The 13,661-nt window shown below is 41.5% G+C and overlaps 1 protein-coding gene across 1 annotated transcript in view; it reads right to left on the bottom strand.

Moving 5' to 3' along the window:
- The window catches only part of SVOPL (SVOP like), a 79,682-nt gene extending 67,511 nt beyond the window's left edge, over positions 1-12,171 (bottom strand). Inside the window, 7 exon segments of the mRNA XM_024128910.1 lie at positions 1,727-1,790; positions 3,975-4,099; positions 5,693-5,791; positions 10,232-10,330; positions 11,825-11,853; positions 11,856-11,915; positions 12,090-12,171. Of these exon segments, the coding sequence (XP_023984678.1) occupies positions 1,727-1,790; positions 3,975-4,099; positions 5,693-5,791; positions 10,232-10,330; positions 11,825-11,853; positions 11,856-11,915; positions 12,090-12,171 (558 nt within the window).
- Positions 12,172-13,661: the final 1,490 nt, after the last annotated feature.

Here is a 13,661-nt window from a genome sequence, read left to right as displayed (position 1 = left end):
CTGATTCACTTTGTTATAAAGCAGAAACTAACACACCATTGTAAAGCAATTATACTCCAATAAAGATGTTAAAAAAAAAAAGACCCTTTGGGGGGCTAATTAAGGGGTGACTATTTCATCACCAAAGAATTCTATTGTAAAAAAAAAAAGAATATTTCAGAAAGTGATAAGGCTATGAAAAAAAGAAAGTAATGTGATGGAGAGTGACTTTTAAAGATCAGGGATGATCTTTCTGAAGAGGCAACGTGGCCAGTAATAAGCCATTGCAGTAGATCAGGTAAGAGGTGATGTGGCGTTGAAAAGGATTTTAGTAGTGAAATGGAAAAAAAAAATTTTTTATCTGATGGATTTGGCACACATTTTGGAGGTAAAGGCAGCAGGATTTACTGATGGACGCTGCAGTTGTAGGTCCACTAATAGGGGGTGAGTCAGTGGGGCTTGGTGATTGACTGAATGGTGATGACGGAAAGGGAGGGGTCCAGGACAGCTCTTGAATGTGTGGCTCAGAAAACTGAGGGGACAGAGCTTGCTATTAACTGACAGTGGAAACATGGACAGAAGAGGCTCCAGACGAAGATGAAGAGGTCAGGTCTATGAACGGTGTATTTGAGGAGCCTGCAGGATATTCAAGTGGCTATCAGGTAACTGGCCACCTGGGTCTGAAGTTCAAGGAGATGCTCTTGGTTGTAGATAAATTGGGGGGAGGTAATAGATACACAGATAGCTAAAACCACTGGACTCCTCAATTATCAGTAGATGACCCCAGGAGACCTGGAAAATAAGCCCAGCAAGGAGAAGGCATAACCAGGAAACATGACAAAGAATGAGTAGTAGGTGGAAGAGACAATGTTCACAGATGAGCCTGAACAGGATTATGCCCATTAAATAACATTAAGTGTAAAATCTAACCCCTAACTATTGAAAGTATGGGTGTTCATCGTAACAAAGATCAGAAGAAGAAAGCTGGGAAAAATGTAAAGAGTTAGCATTCAGTATTGATTAGGGTCTTTCTAATTTTTTTTGTTGCCTAAATTTAGTGTCAGAAAAATTAAACATAAAATTTAAAATGTTCTCCTACTGCCTTATTTATTGCCAAATATTTAATGCTTCAGTGGGAAGGGTCATCACTTTCCCAGGTTCTGAAAGTCAGGGTTTTTGGATAACGATGACATCAAAGATGGTACAAGGGCACCTAGATTGCCACAGCTTCTGGATGCAAAACCTCTAGTCAGTAGCCAGCAGGGCTCTGAGGAGGGCGGGGGAGCATCCCCATCTTCTCACCTGGATAAATGGCTCAGCTAGGAGGAGACAATTACAGAAGTTCCCACAGGCATGAGCCAGTTATGGAATTGCAGACCCGAGTATCCACAAGGGAGACTCTAAAAGGGGTGGTAGCTGTATCCCTCCACTGAAGACCCAGTGGGGAGAGAATGTTCATCCCAGATGCATTCCTGAGCTTCTATCATTCTAGTGAAACCAGCCAGCAGAATGTTTCCTGAGGAAGGGGTTACTGTGTTCTAAATGCTGCTGCTGGAGGATATACATCCTGGCTCAGAAAACCTTGGAATTGGACTTCTGGTGTCAAGCATCCTTAATGCTCTTTGGTTGGTACCAAGTAATAGGAGTATGCTAATCAAAGAACAGTCAACCAACCAGAAGAAACACCATGTACACCATATCCTACAGGATCAGAAGACTGATCAGAAGAATTCCCATTTTACCTTACCTGAGACAAGGGGAGCATATAGCCTCAATATTTTGTAGGCAAAAATTCAGTCTTTATGATTAGCCTAAACAGGAAGGGGGAAAAATACAATCATGCTTTTATAAAACCAAATAACTTTTTTTTTTAATCATAATTTTTCTTGTCACAGGGATAAAGACTTCAAAAACATAAATATTCATCGTGGTAAAATGATAAGAAATAGGTGTGTTGGTCTCTGTCCCTAGTTCCTGCTAACCTGGAAACCTTGGGATTTCCTGGGTGATAGGAGCATCATTTGTTCTAATGCAGTGACTCTTGATGAGCCCTGGATGGGGGCTGGTCTAGAAAAACCAAGCCATGATTAGAATCTTGGAACTTTCAGCCCTAACCTCCACTCCTCTGGAGAGAAGAGAGGGGCTGGAAAATGAGTTAATAATCAATCATGCCTAAGTGATGAAGCCTCCATAAAAATTCCTAACATACAGGGTTCGGAGAGCTTCCAGGCTGGTGAACACAGCTATGTGCTGGGAGGTAGTGCATTGCCAACTCCACGGGGACAGATGATCTCTCCTGTTCCTGGGATCCTTCCAGACCTCGCCCTGTGTATATCTCCGCAGCTGGTTATTTATCTGTTTCCTTTCAAATATCCTGTGTAATATATCTGCAATTAGTCAACTGTTTTCCTGGATTCTCTGAGACACTCTAGCAAATTATTGAAGCTGAGGAGTTTGTGGGAACTTCCAATTTGTAGCAAGTCAGACAGAAGTTGGGGTAACCTGGGGACCTACTACTTGTGATTGGTCTCTGAAGTGGAGGACGGTCTTGGGGGACTGAGCCCTAAACCTGCGGGGTCTACGCAAACTCCAGCGAGGGTCAGAACTGAATGGAATTACAGGACACCCAGCTGGTGTTCGAGAATTGGTTAGTATGTAAAGAAATCCACACGTTTGGTGTCAGAAGTGAAGTATTGGCAGAATTATTGAGTGAGTGTGTAAAGGAAAACAGAAGAGAGATTTTCCCTGTATGGTCATACACCAAAATACAATTATTAACCCATATAAGAGAACAATATAAAATAAACTTCTAAGTACTCTTCTGTTTACATTTTTATTCCCAAAGTTATTTTAAACCTTCAACCATTTAAGAGATATTAGCCTCATTTCTTTCACCAAGAGAAACACTGTCAAAATATTTTGCCAAGCCTGATTCCCGTTTTTGAAAACATATATTTTAGATGCCCAAGAGAAAGCAAACAGTTTCTCCAACTAATGATGACAGTTAAAGCACAGGTTTCTAATTAAGTACATATTAATTTTTTTGAATAGAAGAACAAATGGACTTATATCTCATCTGTTTTCTAATTGTTCTTCTCTGTTGCAGTTATTAACCAGGGTTTGGAGTTTTAACATATTTATTGAGCTGCTTCCTAAGGGATGTTTTCAAATTCTACTTAACTTCTCCTCCTTTAGGGCTCCAGAGCGCAGAGTGATGCTTAACTTATGCCCCCAGGGAAGAACAATTCTTTCCCTAACACATTAGGGTAATAATTAGGTGCTTTGACTCCTAAAATATTCTAAGGGCAACTTGCTCCAAGGCACCCAGGAGAAAATAGCTCGAGGAGCCTTGTTAATTTAAGAGAGGCTCCCAAGTTGCTGAACATTTAGCATAATGACTTTCACATCCCTGTATGATGAGGTATTACACACCTATCCCAGGGCAGAAAAAAGACAAGCCGCAGCATAGCTGTTTCAATCTGTCTCACCTGCTCTGCAAATTCACTTTGACACAGCCTTCAGTTACAGGGCCATGCGCTTTAAAATAGTTATTCCTGAATGTTACAGGTGCTGATGGTCAAACTAAAGTCTTCCAGAAATTCTCAAGAAATTAATGGATTGTGTCTGGGTTGACATTTTTGTTACCTACCTCCTACAGCACTTTTTGTTAGCATTTAGTCTAACAAAATATTATTTATCTAAAAAATGCTGATCAGCCTTAGGAACAAAGAAATTAACACATGCTCAATCTAGCACCCTGCTAGCCTCACCATCAAACATCATTTTGATGGGCAAAGAGCTCCTAATGGAATAAGCAGCCATCACTGGGAGGAAAAAAAAACTCAAAAATGATTAGCACAAGTGAAGTCTATAAATTTGCAACTTATTGATGCTCTTAGTCTATTAACCACAGTTAATGTGGTTAACAGACCAAGTGGATGTGTCTCTGGGTGTTCACATATCTCCCTCTGGGGTCCTCTAGGTGATGTCTTTACCCTTGGGCATGGCCAGACACGCCACAGCCCACCATCGTCCGCAGGAAGACAAACCAGATGTACGAGGGTGAGAATGAGGTCAGCAAGGAGAAGTAGGCTCCCCACAGGAACGAGATGAGCAAAATCTGAAGCAACCAAAGGAGACATTAATGGGACCTGCCCCCATGGAAGGTCAGGAAGCAAACCTAACTTCTGAAGGTGACTTTTAATTTCATCCAGATGTTTGCTTCTCCATGGAGCTAATCTTTAGTGAGCTCACTGATCACTCACAATCATCAGACAATACAATCCATATCATTTTATTGTCTGAAAGCCCAGACATTCCGAGTTTAGACCATTCTTCAAAACTCCCCACGGCCTCCGCCCTCACAGGTGGCAGGAACCTGAACTTGTACATCAGAACGCAGAAACTTGTCCTCCCTGCTTACAGGGATGTTGGGAGCAAGGGAAGCACTGTGCTGGAATGAGTATAAGGAGAAAATGTAAGGATTTGCTTTTTCTCTAATCGCAAGAACAATACAAGTTTATAGTAGAAAATATGGAAAAAAGAACAAGATATAAAAATATTTAAATCACTTTTGATTCTCCAACCCAGAGAAAATACTATTAACACAGTTTTATCCTCTTTTCACTGATTATAAGGGAAAACATAATCTTAATAGCTGCAAAATCTTCCAGTGAAAAGACATACTATAATCCACGTAATATAATGCATAAACCGTTCCCCTCTGGTTGAATGTTGAAGTGGTTTCACATTTTCTATTAAAATCAGCTGTGACAATGTCTGTGCATAAATCTTTGTGGTTCTCTGATGACCTAAACAGTCTAGATTTCTGCAAGACAAATTATCAGATAAGGAGAATGGATATTCTCAAGGTTCTTGGCCTATGCTACCAAATTGATGGTCAGAAAAATTACATCAATTGTACGTGAGGGTGTCTAGACACTTGCAGATTTCTTTAAGAAAAATAAAAATTCCTTATGGATTTGGTGTTTGATATGGCTTTGATAACAGGGAAAAAATGATATCTTGCTATGTAATTTTGCTTCTAATAACTCCTGTGATTGAACGTTTTTCAAGGTTTCTTGACCATTTGTATGTCTCTTTTTATAAATGCCTTTTTGTGCTCTCCACATGTTTTTGAGATACTTGTGGTTTCATATTAATTTGTAAGAATCTATGATATTTTGTGCACTTCAAAACATACATCCAAGCCTATTACTGTTTTGTGGGGGACTTCTCCCTTTGTACTTACACCTAGAGAGGTCTTCACCACCAGAAATCAGACAAGAAGAGAAGAGAGACCTGGGTTTATCATCAGAAGACATAGTTTTATGTCTTAATGTTGAATCTCAATACATGTGTGACATCAAGCAAGTGGGTTAGTTTCAAAGCTACACCCAAGTTAACTAATGTGAAACTGCTTATGTTTATACATGTAATTCTCACATTCTACCTGCTATGTTCTAACTATGCTCATCCATCAGCTGTACACCTGGACTACGGGGACCAGGTATGGGGACAGGTATCTCGGGGAAGGATGAGAAAACAAGAAGACAAGCCTGGAATTCAGGCGTGTGGTGTCAGAGAAGGACGTTTCCGTACTTTCTAACTTGGGTATTGATCGAGAAATGTCCACAAAAGAAAAGCAGTGGTGATGTCACCACAAAAGAATACACAAAAGAAAATTCTAAATCATCCTTCAAAGCCAACCTACCTTCCAGCGGCCACATCTGTCAGCCAAGAGGCCAAAGAGGATGCTGAATACCATGTAGCCAAAACCCCATCTGGAGGTGGGGTGAAAAGAAATTATCCTCTAAGCAGCGTTTTTATCATATGCTAATTACTACATGAAGCATTCACCCACCTGAACTGAAAGAAGACAGGAAACGTGGGAGGATTGGAAGTTGAAGAACAGGCTTTCACAAAGCTCTCCCCTGACTCCTGTTCAACACTTTCAGGGCTTCAGAGGTGGATGGTTCCCACACCCGAGGTCACTGACGCCAGGTAGAAACAGGGGTCCTAGAAGCAGGGGACTGCATTGCCTCTGATCCAAGATGACGGCACTGGCCTCATGCTACTCAGATGTACAATTGTGAATTTCCATTTTAATAAGAAGACTCAAAAACTCTGTTCACGCCTGCTCTGCCTTATTCCTCACACAAGTTGAGACGTCTAGAAGCAGTCTTCCTTTAGGTTATTACAGGGAAACCTAACTTTCAACAAACACCAAAACCAGTCATACATTTAGAAACATTCTTCATCACTAATATAAACCTACTTTTTTTCCTTACTTGTTCTCACAATAGCTTTTCCTTGATAAAATTCAAGAACTTGGGTATGATACCAGCGATGTAACAGCCTGAGCTGTACTCTTATGTGTATGCCTTTAGGTGACTTATTTTTCTGCCTTCAGCAGTTCCAAGCTTTACTTAACTCTCCTTTCTAGTAAGATCCCTGACTGATTGCTTCCAGGGTAATCAAAGGAAGGGTGTTAGCTGGCATTTCTAACACTTTTTCAGTGAAAAAGCTCTTTCTCTCTGCTGCCTGCTTTGCTTTTTCTTTTTCCCCCTTACTCTTCATAAGGAAGACTCAAAAGCATTTCTTCTACAGGGAACTATAAAAAGAAATAATATTTATACTTGAACAACAAAAGCCATACTTTTCCTCTGTGCACTGTTCTCTCTAGGATAGAGTTGAAGGAAGGAAAAGCCAATATTTTCAACGCCCAGCCTGGGATAGATGCCACACCGTAATGAAATCTAGTCAGTCCTCAGCAAAATGATAAAAATAAGGACAATGGGACACATTTTGCATAAATCCAAATTTATTCATTATGAAGGGCTCTTTTTATTCGGGAATAATTTTCCTTCTGATTGTTGGTATTAACATGCCCTTATTATTTATTTTTATCTTTATTTTTTGAAAGATGACGGTAGTTGATGGCAGGATGTTCTGCCTCTTTCTCTTGGGTGGAGGTCAAAATTTTCCTCCTACCCTCCTACATTCTTTGGCTGGTGTAATAATTAAATTGATTTATGACAGATTGACAGGAGAAAAGCAAGTTTAAGTTTGTATGTACAGGAGTCCCATAAAAATATAAGACCCAAGGGCAAGTTGGACAGTTGAGGCTTATATGCCACCTTGAGCTGAGGAATGGGAGGGGACCTGGGGCTTCAAAGGGGGGGGTGGTAATTCACAGGACAATAAGAAGGGCAGACGTTTGGTAAGTAGATGTTTGCCTTGCCACACAGATAGGTCATTCAGATGAAAGTCATCTCTGGCAATCACTCTCTCTCTGAGCCAGGCCCCCTATCTAAATTCTTTTAGGTAGTTAAGGGAAATGTAAAAGTTTTTCTTCATTCGGCTCGGTCTTGATTGCCTTCAGCTCAAAATAATCCACATGCCAAAGGGGCATATTTTGGGGTCACATGTTCTGTTCCCTTTTCCTCTTCTTCTGATGGCCTTCCTTGTCAAATATATATATTTTTAATCTTAACCCTATGTCAGCCACTCAATTTTTTTTGAAAAGTCATATCATGGCCGCCGGGCCTGCGCGTCCGGAGCCTGTGCTCCGCAACGGGAGAGGCCACAACAGTGAGAGGTCCGCGTACCGCAAAAAACAAAAACAAAAACAAACTTTGGGTCTCCTGATATAAGCAGTTTCTATTGTGGAACCTGAAATTATCAAACTCCCTCCAAGAAGGGAAAGGTGAACTAACTTTTTTTTTTTCTTTTTAATCAACTTGAATAATAGGAAACAATAGACAAACTGCCTGTGGCAGGGAGGAAATTAGTTCTTAGGACTTAAAATACTTTTGTTTATTGAGATGCTGTGTTGTGTTAATAACACTGTATTAAAGTGAAAAAAAAAAAAAAAGTAAAGGAAACAGGGACTTCCCTAGCGGTCCAGTGGTTAAGACTTCACTTTCTAATGCAGGGGGTGCAGGTTCGATCCCTGGTCGGGGAGCTAAGATCACAGATGTCTCGTGGCCAAAAAAAACATAAAACAGAAGCAATATTATAACAAATTCAATAAAGACTTTAAAAATGGTCCACATCAAAAAAAAAATCTTTAACAGTAACAACAACAACAAAAAGTAGAGTCAAGTAAAATTAAATTCAAATTTTACTCTGTTCTCTCGCATAAGTGACAGATTTTTATTCCTTCTTGCTTTCTTTCCATTCAGTGTAAAAAAGTGACTTTCCTAAGGCTGAGTTCTTTACTATTAAGCCTGTCTAGAGAATAAACCTTAACTCCAAGCCTATGTGAAGACCAAAGCTTGTGAACTCTAATCCTGGGGGCCACATAGAGACGTGGATTAATCTCTCTCTCTCCATCTCTCTCTCTCTCTCTCTCTCTCTCTCTCTCTCTCTCCCTCTCTCTCTCTCTCTCCCTCTCTCTCCTCTCCCCTCCCCCTCCCCTACCTTGGAGGGCCTGCTCTTTTCTACAGTTTCTCAAAAAATGCGAGGGACATAATTCACCCACGATCCTTAAGGCCATAAGTCTTCATGGCCAGACCGTCCAGAAAGTGGGGCTGAAGTTGGGGGATGGGAAGCCCGGGAGATGGTGAAAATGCTGCCTCTTTGCTAAACCAGTCTGAGCCCCTCCTGTTAGCAAGGTTGTGGTCAGTGAGCCCAGGGGACAGATGGGACTCAGAGCCAGGATGACAGAGACTAAATGACAGGAGGAGGCAAGGAACTTGGAGCAGGGAGCAGTCACATCTTGGGGGAGTTGAATTACCTGGAGAAAAGACTTGTGAGCTGTGACCCACCTAACAAGGGAAGCCATGTTACTGCTGACATCGAGGAGCCTCTTTAGGCACCAGTAGGAACAACATAAAAGCAACCAACGAGATGTGAGCTGTACATATAGAAATGGTACCATAAAATACAGTGACAGTGACAGATGCAAACACCACACCTGGACCACCAATATTCTCAGGAACGAAGACGTGCAGACCTACAGACCAGCTGTGGTACGCTGATAACTACACAGAACGCTACAGCAGTGACCCTAAAGCTACAAGGATGGACAAGGCATGCTTCCAAAACTGTACATATTTTATACGTAAAAGAAAACAAAACGCAATGAGTCACCTAACTATTGGTACAAGCCCTAATAAGGTCTTTAGTTATTTTTACTTATACCCTCTCTCTCTTCTAAAAGTATTAGGAAAACTTAAAAATGGAACAAGTGCAATTTTAAAGAAGGAAACAGAGTTAAAAGAATAAAGGCAGGTGTGTACATCTGCTTCCAGGATTAGGCATAAAATTGGGCTCCAAGTTTCCTGGCCTCCAGGACACGGAAATAAACACAACTGGGCGTATAATATACATTATCTGGGAGGAGAACAGAGATCAGTTCCTCAGGTGAGGGGGAATTTTTCCTAGTACCCAATATAGGTGAGAATTCCCAGGTAAAATTTGGTTAAGGCACTAAGTGAGAGGGTAGGGGCCCCCCTTACCCCACAGCCTTCTGTAGCCCCCCAGGGGGGCGAGGGAGGTCTTAGTCTCTTGCAGCCCTACCCTCCTTCAAGGCCTTTGCCATCTGACTGTCATCCTCTACCCATCACCAACTACCTACCTCCCAGACGTTCCCCTCCTTCAGCGAGGAGTTGGCATCTGGCTCATGGGATTTCTCTCTATTAAGTCTCACCTTCATGAAAACCAGCTTCAATACTCAAGTAAATCAATGCACGCACACGCGCGCACACACACACACACACACACACACACACACAGTCTGCTGGCAATTACTTGGTGCTTAATAAATACCTCTTGCAAGAATGATGAGTAACATCCTTCAATCCATTTCACAGCAAAACTTAGTGTCCAATTCATAAAGCTATTCATGATGGTCTTTGAGAAAAATTTAATGCATAACACACACAATTCATTGAGAGTAAGTTGGTGATGGGTTAGGTCACTATGGTCTGAGTAGGCTCTTAGTGATCTGACTTGAACCATAACTAACCCATGGCTAAGGCTCACTTTCTCTGACTTGCATCTGTCTCTTCCGGGCTCTTGCTAGGGTCTGGAAAATGAGCAGTTCAATGTTATGCTCCCTAGAGGAAAGGAGAAACAGGAGAAAGGCCTCAAATGCTAGTTTGGGCCTGCAAACGCATGAGTTTGGGAAGCCACCACACCGAGTGGAGACGGATCCTGTGGCTCTCAGCCCAGCGGGATCAGAAAGGAAGCAGAAGCCCTGGGTCCTTCAGCTGGTTTATTCTCAGCACAGGAAGCAGTCACTTACCGTGGTCACTAACGCCACCTGCCAATTCTCCAGCTACCATTCACAGCGGATGACAGGAGACACAACCGCTATTAACATGATCTCCATGGCCTCAGCCACCTTAAAGAAGAAGGGAAACACCATGTCAAAGTGCGAGCCTGTCATCACTTCTCCCCACATCTGTCTGCCCATCATCCTTCTAGTCCTAAACCCCTCCTTCCCCTACCCCACATAGGGAGGACCTATTATGTACCGATTCAGCACTGCTAGTTGGATAAAGAAGTACAGAAGAACTCTGGCTTTCATGGACGTAATATTTATGGTTTGAACAATTTGAGAGCATCCCTCAAGATTTATGGCACGTGTTCCCTTGTGATGTTGCTGATCCATGTTTTTGCATTTAACACTGTGAAGGTGTTGTGTGGGAGCCACTTAGCTGGCAGGTGACCCTAGCTAGTCACCAGCATCCGCGTCAACCCAGCATTGCTGTTTTATACTCATCATCAAGACCTGAGGGCATATCCCTTGCAGGTGGATCTTTGAAATAGTCCCTGATGTCAAGAAGCTGGGATGGAGAGGCAAGATGCATGAAAGCTAGAAAAAAAGCCACGAGTACAAAACAATATGAGTTCATCATCAGGAAAGAATGACTATAGAGCAAAATTAGTGCTAAAATTAGTGCTACCCTGGGTAGGAGTGTGGAGGGATAAATCAGGAGTTTGGGATTAACAGATACACAATACTATATATAAAACAGATAAACAGGGCTTCCCTGGTGGCGCAGTGGTTGAGAATCTGTCTGCTAACGCAGGGGACACGGGTTCGAGCCCTGGTCTGGGAAGATCCCGCATGCCGCGGCGCGGCTAGGCCCGTGAGCCACAACTACTGAGCCTGCGCGTCTGGAGCCTGTGCTCCGCAACGAGAGGCCGCGACAGTGAGAGGCACGTGCACCGCGATGAAGAGTGGCCCCCGCTCGCCGCAACTAGAGAAAGCCCTCGCACAGAAACGAAGACCCAACAAAGCAAAAATAAATATAAGTAAATTAATAAACTCCTACCCCCAACATCTTCTTTAAAAAAAAAAAAAAAAAAAAGATAAACAACAAGGACCCACTGTTAGCACAGGGAACTATATTCAATATCTTGTAATAACCTATAATGGAAAAGAATCTGAAAAAGAATATATATATTCACATATATATATACACACACACACACATATGTATACCTAATATATATATAAAACCAAATCACTTTGTTGTATACCTGAAACTTACACAACGTTGTAAATCAACTATACGTCCATTAAAAAAAAAAAAAGATTAAATGTCAGACCCAACAGAGACTACAGGAGAAATAAAAGTTCTATAGCTAGCAAAAAAAAAAAGGGGGGTATTGCATTCCCAGAAGATAGAACACAGATATTCATTTGCTCATAACCAAACAACTGCCAAAGGTGGAAGAAAAGTATTTGGCGATCATCTACCCCACAGGGTTCCTGCTCCCTCTCGCACCCCTCCCTGAGCGGACAACCCCGAGCTGGAGGGAAGTGGAAGACTCTACATGGCCAACGATGAATGAGCTTTGGAGACTCAGAGGATCTCCAAGCACCCACCCCCGTGCTGCCCACGTTCAGAAAGAGGCAACGTGGAAACGTCCGAATCCAATGCTCTCCGCGGCGTCTTCCACGGTGAATGTCTTTGACTCTAACAAGGAAAGGCAAAGTGAAAGCAACAGCCTCTGTGGGAAGGGAATGTATGCAGATTATCACTCACCCCAGAGGATGTTGGAAAACCAACTTATTATAAAAATAGTAAATACAGGGAAGAGGGGGAATTAAACGGTAACTTGAGGACCAGAGATTTCTATGATCCCCTTACCTTTTGGCTGTAGCTCTGGGGTCCCCAGGTTCAACCCCCAAAGGCTAATGATGGTGACTGGCTCTGCCCGCTTGGCTGCCATCTTCTAAATTGTTCAAATTCCCCACACGGCTTCCCTGCAGGAAACAGGGGAGGGAAAATGCCGGAAACAGGGGAAGGAAGAAGGAAAGAAATAAAATCTAGTGTATATTCTCCTTTAATCTTCATAGAAAATCAGTGAAGTAGGTGTTACAATTTATCACTGTTTTACAAGGAAAAACCTGAAACATGGACAAGTTAAATCATGGAGAGATTGAACGGCCAAATGAGAGAATTGGGCGCTGGTGGCTAGTAATCCACCTGGAGAGGGGGGGGCCAGGTGAGTTCTTGACAGTTTAACCAATAGTGTCCTCTGACTGGGAATGAAGGTAGGCTTTGCTACAGAAAAATAATCACAATAGCCGATGCTTCACATCTTCATAGATCCTACCGTTTACAGTGTAATCATATGTTACAGCGTGCTTTCTCACCTTATTTTCATTTAATTCTGACAGAAACCCACGGAGCACTTCTTTTTATCTCCCCCCCCCACCCCTTTTTGGGTATCTAATCCTAAAAAAATCTTAACCCTAAAAATCAAAAGAAAAATAAAACAAGGAAAGCTGAAATTAGTGAAAAAGTTTTTTCAAACGGCTCTAACGTAGTAATTCAACTCCACATCCCTAGTGGGATAAACAGATATCCTAATCTGTTCTCAGTAATTATACTGTTAGTAATAATGTTGATATCATTATTTTGATACTAGTACATATTGTAAGATAAAGCATTTATGTTACTATGTTATGTTACTATTATGTTACTATTACTATATTACTATTATTATGTTACTACTACTATTATTATATTACTACTATTATGTTACTATTATTAGGAACCAAGATTTTCAGTGTAAGAAGATACAAAAATCAAAGAAGTTATATAAAGACTTTATATCCTAATTTTGAATTGCAAATATCAATATGAGTTCCTTATGTATCATATACACACACACACACACACACACACACACACATACACAAAGAAGAATGGTTGCATAGAACTGAAGCCCATCAAAGATATCAAAATTTTAGGATTACTAAAATGATAATCTCACTGATCACCTTCAGAGAATACTAAGAAACCAACTCATTATTCTGAAAGCTAGTAAATATCTTGCCTTTCTTGTACAGATTGTCTGTATTTCAGGGTAACCAAACAGGTGGTGAAAGAAAAGTATTTTTTAATTTCAGCTAAAACATCCTAAAGAAGGATAGAATTAAATTATGATTTTACAACTCCTAAAGAAATCATGGATCCAGGCAATGACCATCAACGGCTGATAAACTACTAGGTGAAAGGCTGAGGGTGAACTTTACTCAGATGGGTAAGACTTATAAGACCTGAACCCAACAATGGCTCCTCATGCCAGGGAAAGAGATGATCAGATGTGATGTTGATCCTGATGAGACGCACGAGGAAGGAAACACACAGCATCACCAGTGAGGTAGTCTCATCAAGAGAAATTGAACATGAATCTGAACAAGCCCCTAGCTC

The sequence above is a fragment of the Physeter macrocephalus genome, chromosome 5, assembly GCF_002837175.3.
Source record: "Physeter macrocephalus isolate SW-GA chromosome 5, ASM283717v5, whole genome shotgun sequence".
Classification (NCBI taxonomy): domain Eukaryota; kingdom Metazoa; phylum Chordata; class Mammalia; order Artiodactyla; family Physeteridae; genus Physeter; species Physeter macrocephalus.
This window is presented reverse-complemented; position numbering and strand designations above follow the sequence as displayed.